Here is an 18,920-nt window from a genome sequence, read left to right on the forward strand (position 1 = left end):
TTTCAAGAGCGAAAAAAATCACGATGTCATATGAAACTTGAAATGTTTGGTATTGGATATTGTTGACAGATGACAATACGCCAATTAGCACAAATGGTAAGTACCGACAGTGCCTACAAGTGTGCCTACTGGCCGCTAAATGGCAATACCGGTTTCATATGTATACACCTGGTATACCAAATATATTTCAAAACTATTCTAGCCGAATTTTTTGATTAGTCCAAAATTCTAAAAATTATAGCCTGTATAACCTAACTGTTAAGTGCGAAACGCGATTATTGCATTGAGAATGTAATCTTCAAGGCCGCAGGTACTTTGAGAACCTTCTTTAATGACAAATTAAAAAAAAAGTGTTCAGCTTCAATTAAGAAAAGAGAAAATGATTAAACAACCACAGCAGGGCCTTATTAGGATCAGGGAAAATACAATGTGAACATTATTTTTCAATATCAGAATAAGCAGTACCAGACCAAGGTATACGCAAAAAAACTGTAATAGACATGTGATATAATAGTTTTTAATATAGAATGTAGAAAACTTCGCATTGTGGTCTGTGCACAAATGTGGAGGATAATGCAAAGACCGAGCGCGGAGCGTGAGATAAATATATTATCAAGCGCGAAGCGCGAGAACCAATATTCGCGCGCATTTTGCGCGTTAAAACTAGTGAGCCGCACGCGCAGCGCGCCTTGAGAATGTGCCCGCGAAGCGGGCGGATTTTGTGCAATACGTTTTTTTTTGCTAATTCAACTATTGAATTTATCATTAAGAATTATTGTTTTTGTGGTTGAAAATTCAAATTCTTGGTTGAATGTTGAACGATCTTTTTAAATATTCATATTTCTGGGTGGAAAATTCAATTTGTTCAACGTGGAAAATTTTCCTTTTTTTTGAATATTTAAACATTTTGGATGATATTTTCCCCCTCTTTAGAATTAAAAACATTTTTTTGTTGAAAATGCATCACTATCGATAGAAATTTCATTTTTATTGGTTAAGAGTACAACTTTTTGTTAGAAATTAATCTGTTGAAAATCCTTTTTTGCGGTTAAAAAATCAACTATTACATTTTTCATTGCGAATTCGTGTATTTCGGTTTAAAATTCAACTTCATGGTCAACAGAAGACCTACTTTATTAAATATTCCTATTTTCGGGTACAAATTTAATCTATTTTTGGTTAAAAGTGCAACCATTTAGTTATTTTTGTTGAATTTTCCACTATTTTCATCTTTTTCTTTAAAAAATTGAAATGTCTTGTTGAACGCTCGTTTTTATAAACATAAAAGTCGTCTTTTAAATAAAAAATTGAACCACAGTGAAACTATTCTATAGCGCTGATTTTCGGGCGGATGGTGGACGGGAACAAAATTATTTTAGCCCGCTCCACTTTTGTTTGTTCACGCCTGAGTGCTCGCCTGAGTGACAACCGCAAACCCCGCGCAATTCCTCTTACACCTACCTGTGTCGCGGCGTCAATTTTCGGAAGGGCTATAGAAGGGAGGGCTATTGAAGGTTTTCACTATATTTGGTTTAAAATGTAAGTGTATGAGGTTGAAGTTTAACTTTTTTTTAAAGTCGACAATTTGCTAAACATTTTATCTTTGTGGGTTGCAAATGTAAATATTTAGTTAAAGATTCAAATTGTTTTTAAATTCAACTACTTTGTTGAAAATTCGTCCTTTTCGTATAAAAAATCCATCTGTGGATTAAAAATTCAGATTTTTTAGTTAAAAATTTAAATATCTTCTAAAAAGTTCATCTTGCTTGAAGTTTCAACTATTTCATTGTTAAATGCTACTGATTGTAGTTGAATCTTAAACTTTTTTGTGTGAAAATTAATCTTTGCAGGTTGAAAATCCCTCTTTTTCGCTTAATAATTCAACTGTTTGGTTGTAAGAAGGTAACAGTTTTCAAAAACATTACACTTTTTAGCTGCGAAGTTTGCTAAAATATTATGGTAATATATTTGGAGTTTATTTTAGGCTGATCAATTGAAATCGACGAAAAAATTCGCCTTAAATCGGGTGATCAACCCCAAGCATTGTTTTTTATCGTTATTTCTGAGATTTTTTTCAGGAAACAATCATTATTATTGAATTCAGCAATGTTTGGTAAAACTGAATAGATTATGATAAATTTTCATTACAGATTCAAAGACATGTTACACCATCACTTGCAGAATTAGGTGGGCGAGGGATTTTGCCGGAAATGAATGACCATGTAGTGATGGTGACACGAATACCGGGTGCAGGAGCTGAGTTACTAGTTCTCATTTTGCAACGCCTTCAGGGACACAATGCATTCAAGCATATACGTTTGCCACCAGGAGACGACGGAATTCTCACCAATTTGCAGCAGGTAAGTGCAAACTGTCTCTGAGAAGTCAGAATATTTCAGAAATGGGATTTTTTCCGTTTTTAAAAAATAGCCAAAAAGTAGCCCAAATTATAAAACTATAAATTATAATTTAGGTCCAGATAAAAAGCGAAAAAAAAGTTGCGATTTTTGAAACCTTCGAAGGAAATTGCAAATCAGACAGACCCCATTATTTGAATTCCAATCGAATTATAGATACCGATCGCAACTAGTCATCGTTGGGCTCACCATCATTGAGTTGTGAAATTCTTCCGAAGCTCGTTAATCATAAAACAGATTGTTCAACAAATCGCATTTGACGTTAACATTATTTTCTTCTATTTTGAAACAATACTTGAAATTGACTAAGATTTAATGAGGAAGATGAAGAGTAAAGATCGAAAGATTCTTGCAAAACGAGATCCATCGCAAAGTGAAGAATCTTATGCGCTTAGTGAGAAAAAACAATAAATTGCACAACTCTTTCTATATACATTGTACATTAATTAGATCCGAGCAGCATTCTTCACGCTCCATACGACCTCCCAAGAATCTGAAGAAGCTCCTTTCTGAATTATTCTAAGAGGCAGGGATTACGCGTTTTTCACATAGCGAATCCAGAAATAGATTCTCATTATCAAACTATTTTAGATAAATCATCAATTTCAGACTAAAAATATCTCCTTTGTACTTGGAGAAATGCTCTTAACTCGAATTCCACAATGGAAAAACAAGAATGACTTCTTATCTCAGTATTTCAATTTTTTCAACTTACTGCAAATATTTGCAAAATTGCTCAGGCCTCGGATTCGCTTCGAGGATCATAAATAGTGTAAATATAATGTTACAAATTTAAAAATACGTTCCATAATAGTGTCGTGTATTAAAATTATTTATAGTTCGAATTTAGAAGAGTATAGACCGAAAGCAAAAAGTCTGCAATGGAAAATTAACTTTAATTTTGAGGCCAAATTTCGACTTTTTTAACCTAATACTTTTAAAGTATTAAATATGATTTTCAATGTTTGTATTTAAAATGTTATTCTTTAGATTCAAAATTACAAAAATATTAAATATTTATTTATCGCAAACATCACATTATTCTCCCTATTCTTCTAATTTTTTCTCGTTGTTCCACTTAAATGCGAACTGAATTAATAGAACCACATAAAAAATCTAACTATTTTTAGTTAAAAGTTCATTGGTTGAAAAGTCTATTATTAACTTTTTGGTTAATGATTGAACAATATTTTATTATATCGTATATTTTTGTACAATATATGTTCAATCAACTAATTTACTGATTTTCATTTGTATTATACTTTTTTAACGATGATACCGAAAATTTTGTTTGTTTTACGTCTTTCTAACGGCTTAGGAGATCCTTCTAGAAAGTTACAATTTTTATTTTTTTAAAGAAAATTTTTAAGGGTTATACTCATTCAGACCCATAGATTCTGAATATTTTAATTAAAAATAACTAATTTAATAATCACAAATTCTTCATTCATCAATTTTAATATCATTTATGATCCGAAAAAGGTTCTATAATCTCAGCCAAGACAAGACTCGTCTTGAGTCAAGTAAACGTCGTCTCACCTGTCGTGGCCATGAAAGTAAGACGAAGGCCTGTCTCGATTCAGTTTTGAGACGCAGCCAGACATCGATGTCTTGGAGACGAACTCAAGACATAACCAATTCGAACTCAAGTCGAAGCAGTTTTACTCGGGGTACGTTGAAAATTGATGTATTTTGTTGAGAATTCGTCTTGTTTGGTTGAAAATCAATTTTTGGTTGAAAATCAATTTTTGGTTCAAAATGCAACTTTCATATGGTTCAAAAACTGGATTGAAAATTTAATAATTTGATTGAAATTTTTCTATCTTTCTTGACTAACGAATTTTTTCACAAGTATTTTGTTAAAAATCCATCTCTTTCTGCAGAAATTTCACATTTTTCTTTTTAAAATGTAACTATCTGATTAACAATTAATCTCTTTTTGTTGAAAATTCAGCTGTTTTGTAGAAAATTCGTATTTCCATCTCGAAAATTCAACAATTTGGTAGAAAACTGAAATATATGGTTGATAATTAATGTATTTCGTTAAAAATGCAACTATTTAATTGAAAATTTAATTTGATTTAGTTAAGGGTTCAGGTATTTGGTCGAAGAATTGTAGCGTGTTTGTTAAATTCACCTTTTTGTCATTTTTATTTTAAATATTTTGTTGTTGAAATATCAACTATTAAATGTATTTTTCAAGGTTTTTTTTTGTTTTTAGATTCATAATTGCAGTTGAAACTTCGTTTTTCTTTTTTTTGGTACAAAATAATTTTTTTTCAACTGAAAATTTATATGTTTTGTTGAAAATTCAACTGATTGATTGAAAATGAACTTTTTTGTCGCAAATTAATATTCTTGGCTTAAAAATTCAACTGTGATGTAGAAAATCCATCTTTTCAGATTGAAAATGCAACAATTTCGTACAAGATTCAACTGTCATCAATATTCTAACGTTATTTTTTAATGATTTATAAATAAATTCATTTAAAAATTCAATTTGGCAAAAATTGGGGGAGTCAAAACTTACGGACCCTTAACAAAAAGTGTATTTAATTTATGCACTGCCCCTAATCAGCCATTGGGACAATTTTCATGGATGCTGTGATCCGTTGATTTTTTCTAAAAATAGTAGCAAAATATTGTTATCTTTTAAATAAAGTGTCAAACAGTGTGGTGAGTTCGAGGCCTGAGTGTTAGATAAAGAAACTTTATTTTTCAAAGAAATATGAAATAAAAGAAAATTAAGAAAATAGGAAGTAATGTGATAATGAAAGGAAAAAAGGCAGACTAAGTGGCAAGGAAAAATAAAGTTAATTAGCCACGAATGTATAAACGTGCAGAAAGCCCGGTCAAGTAGTTAATGTTCTGTACTTTTACGGAGGAATCCAGTTGCCAATGTTGCAATAATACTTCAAGATTTCATAGGAGACCTGCAAATGCTATAACTATACAGAAAACATTCGCACTTAAAATATAAGTTTTAACGTTTTAGTTTGAAAGTGCACCTAATGCAATTTACATTTAATTATGATTCATGACTTTATTAAGAGGCGAACGCATTAAGAAATTGAAATTAAAATTTACTTAACCAAATAATGATTTTTAATTTTCTAGTCAGGCAATCAAAAAAATATATAAAAAATATCTTAAAGTATTTTCAGTTTGGTAATCCTCTGGGGTTTTTACTTGGAGTAAAAATTGTTATTTGCATTAATAGGAAGCGAACTCAATTTTAAAATGTGATTGACATTCGGGGCTGAATAAAGAATATATTTCGGATTGTTAATTAAAATAGATTGGAGGAAATCTAGTTCACATTTGGAAGACATTTGATTTAGAAAGGTTTTATAGTGACTATTGCAACTAGAAAGGTCTCGTCCTCGTCGTGTCCGGCTTGACATTTTGCTGATGATCCCTGCAAAAAAGATGGTGGTTTATCGATCACGATGGATACTAAAGCGTCTCGTAAATGTTTCACAGCCTTAGTGCTATTCATTGTATTTCTGATTGGAGAATCAATATTATAAAGGCCATAGCAATTTCCAATTATAATATAAATCACAGTATTTGTTATTACAAATTACAATCTGAGGTGACTCCTGGAAAGTTTGTGTTACAAGAATTGCTTCAAGATTCTACAGTGTATATTTATTTGTTAGTTTTCACTGAGAAAAATAATTGGCTCGGACGATAAATAAATAAATAAATTAATAAAGATTGATACCGAAGTCACACAATTTGTAAGCATTTTTTTCAACAAACCTTTCGAGGAACGAATACAACATTTTTCAAATCAACCAAAACTGATGTTTTGTTCTTTTAACCGAATGTTTGCTAGGGCAATAAAAGATTACTTGAAAGAATAAAATATTTTTCACTCAAATGCTTTATTCTCACGGATGTTTGCCTCGGTCATTTTCCACTTTTCATTTGAAAATTAAAATTTTTCGAAAAATATCTCAGTAAAGTACTTACGTCAAAGCGCAATTAAGTAAAGCTTCGAAATTTTAGAAGACTTCGTTTAGAAGTTATAACTAAAAAAGGTGCAAAATCTTGTTTCACGTATCTGTCCCAAAATAAAAATTAAAAATTGTTAAATAGTATTAACAACCGCTTCGACAAATTTTATATTCACAAATATCACTTATATTGAGTTGAAAAAGATAAAAATCAAGAATAGAGTTCAATACTTCAGAGTCGAGGTTTTTTTAAATCAGGTCAAAGTCTCTTCCACAAGTTTTTTGTCTGATCAGGCTGCACTGCCATTTCAAGATAAAACTTGAAGATAATTATTAAAATTATTCACAATGCGGACTAAAATTTATAAGTTTATACTTACAAAGATTTTAGTATAGTTAAAAATTGATTTATTATTGTTGACTCTAAGTAACAGGTAATAATGATCACTATTTTTGAGTGATATTTTATATAAAATATCCGGTAGCGTTCTATATTAATCTATCATACGATAAAATGAGTCTATTTTTTGAACCGTTAAAGTCAAAATAAAAAAATCGCGAAAACAATCATTTTCCCTATGTTTTTAAATACTTTTATCTGTTATGCACATTTGTTTAAAAGGTTTACAATTTTTTTGTGTTCGAAATTTTGTTCTCGAAAATCTGATCTAAAATGGTCTACTTCTTGAAAATCACCCTCAAACAAAATTGCTACAGAATTTTGAATTCCTTTAAGACCTTTTCCTGAATTTTCAGATAAATTTTAGTATGAAAGGCCGTTTGCAAACAGTTTCAATATAAAATTTTTTGTATTCTTTCTGAATAAAATGCTATATAAAACGTACAAAATATGTATTTATATTAAAATCGGAATTTTACAGGAACTTCTTGTAGAAGAAATAACAAGTATTATCAGACAAGAAGCGATTCCTCTAACTTTTGATGGGGACGTTCGATTTCTGAATTTTTCAGCCTTTGATAGGCAAGCACCGACTTTTATTTCTTTGGTTAGAGATCCTTTGGATCCCAGGACTTTGGAAAGGTACTTTTTTATATTTATCTGATTATATTTTATTTTTTGTCTCTAAAAAAAATCCCTAGAACTCATCAATTTTGGTGTTAGAATGTCCCCTGAATTTTGTAGAATTAAAAATAATATATTTAGCTGTCTCAAGCCAATTTTGCAAAAATTACTTATTTTATTTTAATTTCCGTTTTTAGAGGATAACTTAACTTATGAATACATCTGTCTTGTTTTATTTTTAAGGAAATACATCACGTAACATTTTGACAGAATTTAAAAAAAGATTTAAGTATTTCTTTTGTCCATTTTCGTAAAAAATGCTTTTTTAAATTACCGCTGTTAATTGATTATTTTATTTTGAAATTCAAAATAATAAAATGCATGTAAATCAAAGTAAAATAATCTATTTACAAAGACAATTAAATTAACATTAGCGGGACATTTTAGATAAAAATGAATCCTTTTTTAACCACCCTAATAGTTATTAAAACTGTATTTTAAACGAATATTTTCAATAATCGTCTACACTCAACACTCTTTGAGGGTTTTAGATTATTCTACAAAGTAATACAATTTTTATTAAATTTGCAGATTCCGAAATGGAGATTCATCAATGATCTACAGTGGATCAATATCCCACTTTTGTGGACAAGATACACGTTGCACGTGAGTTTTATTTGCTTTTATAAAACCGTTATCGTTAGATGCTGGAGTTAATGAGCAGAGTCCGAGGTCTAGGACAAGTTTCTGTATTCGATTACTTGTATAGTGATAGATACTTTCAATTTAATTTTATTCTACGAACAGGTACTTAACGTTTTTTGGGTCAATCCGACTACGTAGGTTTCATGGGTTCATAAACTTAGAGAAAAAATGTATTCCTCTGCAATCCCTTCCACTCAATTAATTGAATACGATTAGGATAATCATCCTACTGAAAGTAGGAACTAATAACAGATTTAGCATTACTATAAAAAATCTCGAAAACGGTAAAAAACTGTTCTTTAGAATAAAGAATAAATAAATAATAAATAAATTAATAATAAATAATAAAGATGGATAAATTTAAAAACAAATTTTACAAATTAAATAAAAAAGTAGAACTGATTTATTTCTTAAACTAATAAATTATATTTATTAAGTATTCATAAAAACTAATCCATTCTCGAACCTATGTGAACGAGTGTAGAAAGTATCTCCTGTCAATTGTGTAATTAGGAAGTACACATACCTATACATTCCGAAAATTGTCCATTGCGCAATTAATTTTAAGAAAATTATACCTGCCAATCAATTCAACTGAATTTTCATCTTATTAACATTCTTGGTTCGATCGTTAGATTATCTAACTTGAGAAAAAAAACTAGCTTAAATTATTAAAAGAACTAGTTTTTCACATTCCTATTTTGCAAAACATTGATAAGAACCTTTTCAGTGAATAAATATAATGCGATTTTCAATCAATTTTTTTATGTAATATTATTTCAGCTATGATTTTATATAGATGATTAAATAGGCTCTCCTTACTGTAGAACAATTAATCTACAGTGTCCCTCACTAATACATTCCTTCAGGTTCATTGCTTGTTTCCAAAAATAAAAAATCCGTTCACTTTCTAAAAAAATATTCATTTATTTATGTCAGCCTATGATGCAAAACATATAGAAAGTCAGTCGATTTAGGAAACTGATAAAAAAAAAACCAGAAGCAAGGCATTAAGTGAGGAATACTGTATCTAAAAAAGTGGTGTAACGAAATATCTCGAAAATCTCGCAATAATTTTTGTTCAACCCTGATTGGATTTTTATTACTTGAAGTTGTTTTCTATCTTAAATCTGATTTGAAAATGTTAAATTATATAATAAATTATTAAAAATATTATACATCTTTTATGTCAGTGCTTTTCGCTGTAAATTATTATTTAAACAAATAATTTTAATCCGAAATCATAAAGTATAGAGGACTTAAAATTTCAAAACATTTGAAGTTGTGTTAGTTTTTCTCACCGGAGATGAGCCTTTTTAAACAAAAATCATCATCAAGATTACCGATTTTTAAAAATATTTAAATTATTTCCGTTTTTCCGTTTTATTAACTTTTTCTAACGGAAATTGATCATTTTAAACAAAAGTCATTAAATTTTGAAATTTTTTAACAATTTTTAGGTGAGATTGGCGTATACATCGAAAATTGATATTTTCAAACAAAAATCATTATAATTCCAACAAATCAAAAGCGATTTAGAATCTTTCAATGATTTTTCATGATAATTAGATTTAAATCCAATGGTTTTTATTTGAAAATAATAGAATTTACAAGCTTGAACAATGTTGGATCCAGTTAGTGTATTTCGTCATAAATAGCAATTTTTATTGAATAACAATTAAATTTCAAAAACGATGCATTATTTTTTTTTAATCTTAAATTACGTTGGCGCTTTACATAAAAAATTGGTATTTTATACAAAAATCATTATAATTTAAAAAAGATATAGAATGTTCGAACAATGTTGGTTGATGTTAGTTTTTTTCATTAGAAATTGGTATTTTTCATTTAAAAAATGGTCTTTCAAAGAAGATTCACATCTTTTTGAAAATTTTAAGCTATGCTGGAATTTTCCACTATAAATACGTATTTTTCGTACCAAGTCATTAGATTTAAATAAGATAAACTTATTTTGTACAATTGTAGATTAGGTTACCAGTTTTCAATATAGGTTTCAAAGAAGATTTACTATTTGGGAAGAATTTTTGAACAATTTAAGATTATGTTAACGTTTTACACAGGAAATCGGTTATTTTAAACAAAAATCATGATAATTTGAACAAGATTTAGAAACTTAACAATTTTGAATTGGGTGAGTATTTTTCGTCGGAAAGAATTGATTTTTCCAAAATTAAAAATGGAAGAAAATTGAAAATAAAGAGAAAAATTTTTTATTAAATTTTTAACTGATGTGTTTTCAACAGTTTAAAAGTTAACCTTCGAAAATTTAGCGGTTGAAAAATAAAAATGGAAAATTCTATTTTGAACTGTTGAAAGCTCAAGAAAAAAGTGAATTTTGTTTTAAAAATAAGTGTTAAAAACATAATATTTATACTATTTTGCGTGAGAATTTAATATATAAATTCTTAAATCCATAAAAAAATGGAAAAAGTTGATTAATTCAAAAATAATATAACAAAAAAAAAGTTCGTTACCTTATGTTAATATTTTTCGTTAGAAATTGGCAATATTGAACAAAAATACAACGGTTTGATTGTCTATGTGTTGCACAAAAATATTGCATCTTAATTCTGAATTTTAGATATCAATGATCGTCAATTATTAAAAAGGATGTCCTTGCATATATATTTTCTATTATTTGTTTTAATATTAATTTTATATTTTAATTTGAAAATTGCGTATGACAAATAAAAATACTCTAATGCAAGATAAAATAATCTTATACTCTTATAAATAGAAATTTAATACTGCAAAGACTTTTATTTAAACTGAAAGTGTTATGCAATCTAATATTTATTAATGGTGATAATAATTTATTCTATTCTTGTTGTAAAGAAGGACATTCAGTTATAAAATAATTCCTAAGCAATGATTGATTTTACTATATTACAGATTTGGTCTATATTTTTTTTATTATGACAGGTAATAATTTATTGCTAATTTTTATTTTCAGCCAAAGAAATAGTAAATGGGCGTTAGAACGTGCCAAGGTTAACGTAAAAAGATGGTATCCTGTTATTGGAATCTTGGATGAAATGGATAAGACGCTAGAAGTTCTTGAAAACTTTTATCCAGAATTTTTTGAGGGTGCAAAACTAGTCTACAAAGAGCTCAGTAAGTTTAATTAAGTAATAGCAAAGTTGGGTCCTTAAACCTTAAAACCTTCAAAGTATATCAAGGTATTTAATTTAATTTTAATGCCTAAGCGATTTTTAAATTCAGTGTTTCGTTTTTAATAAATAAATTTTTAATCGAAAAATAAATAATAAGTTTTACGTAAAAGAGTAAAATTTATTATTTTTATCGTTTAAATTTCAAGTAAAACCTGAACAATTTTAATCGCCCTTATTTTTTTCAGAACCAAAAAATATTACACAAGAAACAAGACCACTAAAGAAATCGATAAAAAAGCGACTAGGAAAGGTGTTGGCGAAGGAAGTAGAATTTTACCAATGGCTAAAATCACGTCTTTTAAACGAAACACCCTCTAAAGAAAGACAGAATAATTAGGTAAAGAATCAAGAAATTTGCAAATCAGTCGTTACCGAAAAGATAACACGCTTGAGGACTATTGCATTTCACAAAAAACTGACTGAAAAGTGGATAGATTTATGAAGATATCTATTTTTAGGAGAATAATAAAGATAAAATTATTTATTTTTTATATAGTAATGACGTGAGAATAGTATTATAACATTTTAGGCTTTTTTAAATTTCTGTTCGAGATTGAATTAAGAGTCAGAATAGATTTAAATTCACATATTTATTTCTATTAAATCGCCAAAAATTAATGAGATTTTCAAAATATACATCGATAGTGTATTACTTATGCGAGGAGTTTTTGTCAAACGAGGCCAAAGTTTTTGTCCTAGTAAAAAATAGTATATTGAAAATCAATTTAAATCATTTAAAATAAATTTCTAATTTGTGTTGCACATTTTTCATCTCTAAGAAATTAGTTACTGTTAATACTTTAGGTCTTCTTGCAAATTCTTGGAATTCAAACCCAAGGATTTCTTTCGTTTAAAATGTATAGAAGTACTTAAACTGTGCCATATATTAGAATTACTTTTATATAAAGTTGATCTGTTACCGTTTGTTACCCAATACTTGTGTACAAAATAAATCGAAATATTCTAGTAGAACAGTTGTATCGTATAAACGAATGGACTTTTAATATTACTATAAATGATCGAAACAAGAATGGAATAAATACTTTAATGAAAGTGTAGTCAAGTATCGTTCATTTGAATAAATATTATAATTTTTCTAAAATTATTGTATAGTATACAAGGGTGGCCGTAAACTTTTATTTTCAAAATTCCCTGATTTTTCCCTAACTAATGTTCTTTCGAATTTAAAAGAATTAGATTCATAAGACTCTAAAACAATTCGAATTGAATTCAAAGATCTTCTAATGAATTGGAAAAAGTACACAAAATTCCACTCATGTCATTCAAATTAAAGTAAATTCAGAGAAATTTAAAACAATCCCAAAGTATACAAAAATTAACTAAATCTATTAAACTTGACATGATTCTATACAAATTTAAAAGTTGGAAAGACTTCAAGAGGAATTAAAAGAAAAACGTTTAAAAATACACAAAAATACATTGAATTGAGTAGAATTAAGTGAATTTAAAATAATTAAAAAAGTAAGAGAAATCCATGGAATTTAAAAGAAATCAGGACAAATTAGTCAAAATTTAAGGCGAATTCCAAATGTATTCAAATTATATTTCCAAAATATTTGAATTTGTGAATAAATTCTTTGATATTCATTAAAATATTATAAAATCCCCTGAAATTCTATGAAATCTGATTTTTTTTTATATCCTGGAAAATTGATTAAAATACCTTGAGACATTTTAAAATCCCATAAAATCATAAAAATCTTTGAAAACCCCTTGACATTTTTCTAATTTCCTGAAAATGCATTGGAATCTTTTAAAATACTCTAAAATATTACAAATCTTTTACAGAAAGTTCTTCAAATTATTGAAAAAATAACAAATCCCTTGGAATTTTGTAAATTCTTTACAACATTTAAAGAACCTTTTTAAAGTCCTTGATTTTTTTATATCCCTTGAAACATTTTTTAATCTCTTGAAGATCCGTTAAAGTTTTTTAAAATACACAAAAATATATTAAAATGACTAGAGTTAAGTGAATTTAAAATCATTCAAAAAAGTAAGACAAATCAATAGAATTTAAAAGAATTCAGGAGATTCATTAAAATGTTATAAAATCCCCTAAAATTCTATGAAATCTGATATTTTTTTAAATCCTGGAAAATTGATTAAAATACGTTGAGGAATTTTAGAATCCCTTAAAATCATAAAAATCCTTGGAAACCCCTTGAAGTTTTTTTTTAATTTCCTGAAAAAGCATTGAAATCTTTTTAAATACTCTGAAATATTTCAAATTTTTTGAAGAAAACTCTTCAAATTATTGAAAAAAATAACAAATTCCTTAGAATTTTTTTAAAATCCTCAAATATTTTAAATACTTTTGAATATTTTTAAATGATTGAAATCTACTGAAAATTCCTTGGAATGTTTCAAAATACTCTAAAATATTTAAAATTCCTTGCATTTTTGTATATCCCTTGAAACATTTTTGATCTCTTGAAGATTCCTTACAGTTTTTTAAAATATACAAAAATCCATGAAATTGAGTAGAGTTAATGTATTTAAAATAATTTTAAAAAATAAGAGAAATCAATAGAATTTAAAAGAATTCAGAACAAATTAATCCGAATTTAAGGCGAATTCCAAATGAATTCAAATGAAACGCTAAATATATTTGAATTTGTGAATAAATTTTTTGACATTCATTCAAATAATATAAAATCCTCCGAAATTCTATGAAATCGGACATTTTTTGAAACCCTGAAAAATTGATTAAAATACCTTGAGACATCTTAGAATCCCTTAAAATCATAAAAATTCTTGGAAATCCCTTGAAGTTTTTTTTTAATTTCCTGAAAATGCATTGAAAGCTGTTTAAATACTCTAAAATATTTCAAATCCTTTGAAGAAAACTCTTCAAATTATTGAAAAAAATAAAAAATTCCTTGGAATTTTTTTAAAATCCTCAAATCTTTTAAATTTTTTTGAATATTTTTAAATGATTGAAATCTACTGGAAATTCCTTGCATTTTTGCATATCTGTTGAAACATTTTTAATCTCTTGAAGATTCCTTACAGTTTTTTAAAATACACAAAAATCCATTAAATTGAGTAGAGTTAAGTGAATTTAAAATAATTCATAAAAGTAAGAGAAATCCATAGAATTTAAAAGAATTCAGGACAAATTAATCCGAATTTAAGGCGAATTCCAAATGAATTGCCAGATATATTTGAATTTGTGAATAAATTCTTTGACATTCATTCTAATAATATAAAATCCTCTGAAATCGAACATTTTTTGAAATCCTGGAAAATTGATTAAAATACCTTGAAACATCTTAGAATCCCTTAAAATCTTAAAAATCCTTGGAAACCCCTTAAAGATTTCTTTTTAATTTCCTGAAAAGTTTTTGAAGTTTTTTTAATTTCCTAAAATATTTAAAGTATCCTTTTAAAGCTCTTGATAATTCCTTTGGTTTTTTTTTAATATCCTAGAATCTTGTAAATCCTATGGAATTTTTTTAAACGATTGAAATCTATTTAAAAATTCTTAGAATGTTTCAAAATACTCTAAGATATTTCAAATTTCTTAAAATTCTTATATCCCTTGAAACATTTTAAATCTCTTGAAAATTCTTTGTAGTTTTTAAAACTACCCTAAAATCTTGTACATTGTTTGAAACCCCTTCAAATAATTGATTTATATTTTTTTAAATTTATAATATTTTAAGCTACGTCAAAAGAATTCATTATCTAAATTCAATAGTAGTTAACTCATGGCTTAATTTATTTAAATAAAAGTGACTAAAGTGATATTTTAATTTTAAGAAAGTGACTAAAAGTGACTCCAGCTTACGGCCATCCTATGTACGTAGACTGATTACTTCAAATATTATTCAACAAATTATATATGTATTTTTGCCACAATTTAAAAAATGTAAAAGGCTTAAATTATTGTAAATATGTAAAAAAAATTTAAAAAATTATATAACTTTCACAATATTGTTTAATAATTTGAAAACATGCAATTTTTAAAATTACAGATAGGAGTTCTTTCCAAAAATTGTAAAAATAATTATTATCACTCGATTTTAGTTAAGTCATTTTTTCATTAATGTGTTAACACTTTGTCTAAAATATATGTTATGAAAATCTTAATTCAGATACATAATCTTATCATCCTAAATCACCTCAATTGTAAAGATTAAGAAAAAGTTAAAGCTGGATTTATGTTTTCAGAGAATCTATATTCAACACATTGTAAAATAAATACAGAAGAATATAAAGAAATGCTTCGGGTTCTTAATAAAGCAACCCACCCACCTTTTCTCTCCCTTTCTCTATGTCTCATTCGAATTATACACTTTCGCCAGCAAGCATTGCACCGAATTATAAAAAGGAAAGAGGTTAATATCTATATTCAATTATATATGTACACTCACGACAGCCTGGGATGCGAAGGAGTATTTTGCGCTAGACTAGGGAATTTTCGTCTTTCTTTAAAAAAAAATGAGTCACTAATCAAGTGAATAGTTTTTCCGATGATGATGATGATGACGATGACGATTTAATAGACGAGATTGTACGGAAAAGTCCGGGACATCGAGTACAGCAGGAGAGCAAGATCATGTTGGCGTACAAGTAAATCAGCAGTGGCAAGAAATACACCTGCCATCACTTTTTCTTCGGATCCTTCAAACCAGCACCAGCATTGAATTTGAAAAAGATGATGTCGCCATCATCTACTACGTAATTTCGACCCTGTTGTCTGTACTTTCCGGCAGCCTGTTTTTTCAATGAGAAAAGATTGTAGACTTTTATTTAAAAATGGAAAGATTTCTTCAGAAGGTTCTAAATCATACTTTCACTTCTAAAGTTATCTTGTAAACATGTATTATAGACTCAAAATATGAGAAGTTGTGGAAAATTGTAATTTTGGTCTCTTATTTGAATGAAATTCAATTTATTGTTCTTGAATTAAACTATTACTCCAATACTACTTTTAGGTATCGCATGAGTTAATACAGTAATTATAATAAAATAAGAGTGTTAATTTAAAACAAAATAAATTAAAAGTAAAATACCTTAACAGCCGATTCGGTGCCTTCACTTTTGAAGTCATCGAATTTCATTACTTCAGCCATGATGAAGCCTTTCTCAAAGTCTGTGTGAATTTTACCCGCAGCTTGAGGTGCTTTAGTTCCTTTCTGTAAAAAAAGTAAAGCATTACAAAAGTCCCAGGTAAACCTAAAATATTTTGTACAATTACGAATTCTTAAAATGCATTATTCCATCTGGTGCAAAACATCAGAACTAAAAAGAGTAGGTAGAATTTCAAATATGTATTATATATAGGGGATTTTTTCACAAAAAAAGGGCGAATAGGCAAAAGATTTAACATTTATTTTTACACTTATAAAAGAAAAAACAATCTTTTTATGACAAATCGTATCCTTTTAAATGAAAAAAGTTCAAGTTTTAGCGCCTAAAATATTTTATACCAGCAGTACGTATGCCTTGAATTTGTTAAGTTAAATATTAAGATTTCTAAAAACGGTGCCAACGAGCTGAATAGTTTAAGAAATGATTACTTTGAAAAAAACTCTTTCGTATTTTTAATATTTTCGTGGATGCTAATATTTTTTACGTATCAAGAGATCTTTAATGTTTCCATAAATATTGTTACTCACACATTATTAAACTTTAAATAACAATACGTATTTTTTAAATCTTCAACTAAAAATTGTTTATATTTGAAAGAATTACATGTACAATTGATAATTCAGACATTAGTGAATTTAAAACGTCTAGAAATTGTCTAATATAACCAAATTAAAATTGCTCGATTTCAAATGCTAATAATTTTCAATTTTTGTAGCGCTACAAATAGTATCAATTTCAAATTTTGTTAATGTGAAAAGGTTATACATTCAAGAAAATGTATGAGAAAGAGAATTTTACAAAATTTTGAGTAATCTTTACATCAATTAAATTTGCTTAAATTTGCTGAACTGATAAAAGCTGATTTTTCGTGGTTATTGAACATTTTTTAAATTCTAAAACTAACTTTTCTGTTCAATCAAAAACATTTAAAACATTAACTTAATCTGAATGTGGATTTGATTAGATTTTATTCTTGCGTTTACCATTTTCTATTCTTTTTTTCTTAACAGAAATTATTTATTGAATTTCTAATGTAGAAATTCATTAATTTTTCCTTCGTAAATCTTGTAATTCTTGTTTGAGTTTTGGTATAATCCAACCATGATTATTATAATATACTTAAAATAATGATAATTACTGCTTAAATTTAAACTAAATAATCTTCAAAGCGGACAGAAAATCTTCGTACTTTAATATAGTTATTTTCAGAAATATTTAATTTTTATAGATCCAAAAAAAAAATATTGTAACTTTAAAGTTTTATTTATATCCTAAATAGTTTAGTTTAAAATTAGTTTTTAAAAATGTTTAATTAATTATATGATACTTCTGTAAATTAAAAAAAAAGCTTTCACTATTCGCTGTGGCATATTCTAGTTATGAGTAGAGTAATTTTGCAAATATAAAACGAGAAATTATACTTTCAAATATCCTATAATTAAAAAGAAAAGGCGAAGAAGTTTTTTGAGAATATGGAAAAGAGGGGAATTTAAAACAAGGGAAAAGCAGGGAAGCAGGGGAAAGACTGTGAACCCTAAGATTGTTTTGTGGAATTTAGAGTAATTATTGTATAATAAAAATAAGTCTTTATCGAAGACACATTTCTTGACAAAAATATCTTAGTAAAAAAAATTGTACTATTTATTATATACTTCAACACATTATAAGCTTATATATCAACTTTCTTGGAGTAAACACGAATTAAAAGTACATTTTTGTTAATTTATACAAGAAATATTTATTAACTAAAATATATATCCTACAAAAGGTGAAAGATTTATCCGTTTGTCTGAAGATAAAAAAATGAAAGGAAACAAAAGTACAGAAATTGTCAACATAAGAAATAGTAGGGGGGAAATGGTATATGATGCAGACGGAACACTAGAGGCTTTCAGAGACTATTTTAGGACACAATTCGGAGATGAAGCTATAGGACACCACAACTACGATGTTGAACACGATGCGATGGAAAACTCAATTGAAAAAGTCTGTGTCACTGAGGTTAGAGATATAATTAAGAACTTGAAAAACGGTATGGCTGCCGGGGTAGACGGTATTAACGCTGACATCCTTAAACACGGTGGCGCGGCATACCACATAGACTGTGCGAATTGATAAATTTACTAGGCAGTCTGATAAGTACCTGAAAATTCTAAGAGATGGCATTAGTTTCACTAATGTGAACCATTTTCGTCGAGCTTGATCCTTCAAATGACGCCTGCCAAAACTTCAGCCATTTATGTTTACGCATTTACAAGTCACAGCACTGAGAAGCGACTAACCTCCGAGTTTTTTTTAATATGGAAAAATCGGAGTTTCGAGTTTTGATCAAACACTACTATCTTCGCAAGAAAACGATATCCGAGACCAAGGTCAAGCTGGATAAGTATTACCTGGACTCTGCACCGTCGATTGGAACGATTCATAAGTGGTTTACCGGGTTTCGTTGTGGCCGTACGAGCACAGTTGATGCTGAACGATCTGGGCGCCCAAAAGA

At 27.8% G+C, this 18,920-nt stretch overlaps 2 protein-coding genes across 3 annotated transcripts in view; one reads left to right on the forward strand and one right to left on the reverse strand.

Annotated features, from left to right (window-relative positions):
* Positions 1-12,680, forward strand: part of LOC117174657 (uronyl 2-sulfotransferase-like) — a 17,472-nt gene extending 4,792 nt beyond the window's left edge. The window contains exons 2-6 of the mRNA XM_033363943.1: positions 2,151-2,360; positions 7,261-7,421; positions 7,995-8,069; positions 11,083-11,243; positions 11,488-12,680. Of these exons, the coding sequence (XP_033219834.1) occupies positions 2,151-2,360; positions 7,261-7,421; positions 7,995-8,069; positions 11,083-11,243; positions 11,488-11,639 (759 nt within the window). The 3' untranslated portion in view covers positions 11,640-12,680. The remainder of the gene's footprint in view (positions 1-2,150; positions 2,361-7,260; positions 7,422-7,994; positions 8,070-11,082; positions 11,244-11,487) is intronic.
* Positions 12,681-15,486: 2,806 nt separating this feature from the next.
* Positions 15,487-18,920, reverse strand: part of LOC117175706 (obg-like ATPase 1) — a 48,848-nt gene continuing 45,414 nt past the window's right edge. For both annotated transcript variants that reach the window (XM_033365468.1, XM_033365469.1), the window contains 2 exons: positions 16,345-16,467; positions 15,487-16,045 (listed from right to left, as the gene is read on the reverse strand). In XM_033365468.1, the coding sequence (XP_033221359.1) occupies positions 15,935-16,045; positions 16,345-16,467 (234 nt within the window). In that variant the 3' untranslated portion in view covers positions 15,487-15,934. The remainder of the gene's footprint in view (positions 16,046-16,344; positions 16,468-18,920) is intronic.

The sequence above is a fragment of the Belonocnema kinseyi genome, chromosome 6 (genome assembly GCF_010883055.1).
Source record: "Belonocnema kinseyi isolate 2016_QV_RU_SX_M_011 chromosome 6, B_treatae_v1, whole genome shotgun sequence".
NCBI classification, from domain to species: Eukaryota; Metazoa; Arthropoda; class Insecta; order Hymenoptera; family Cynipidae; genus Belonocnema; species Belonocnema kinseyi.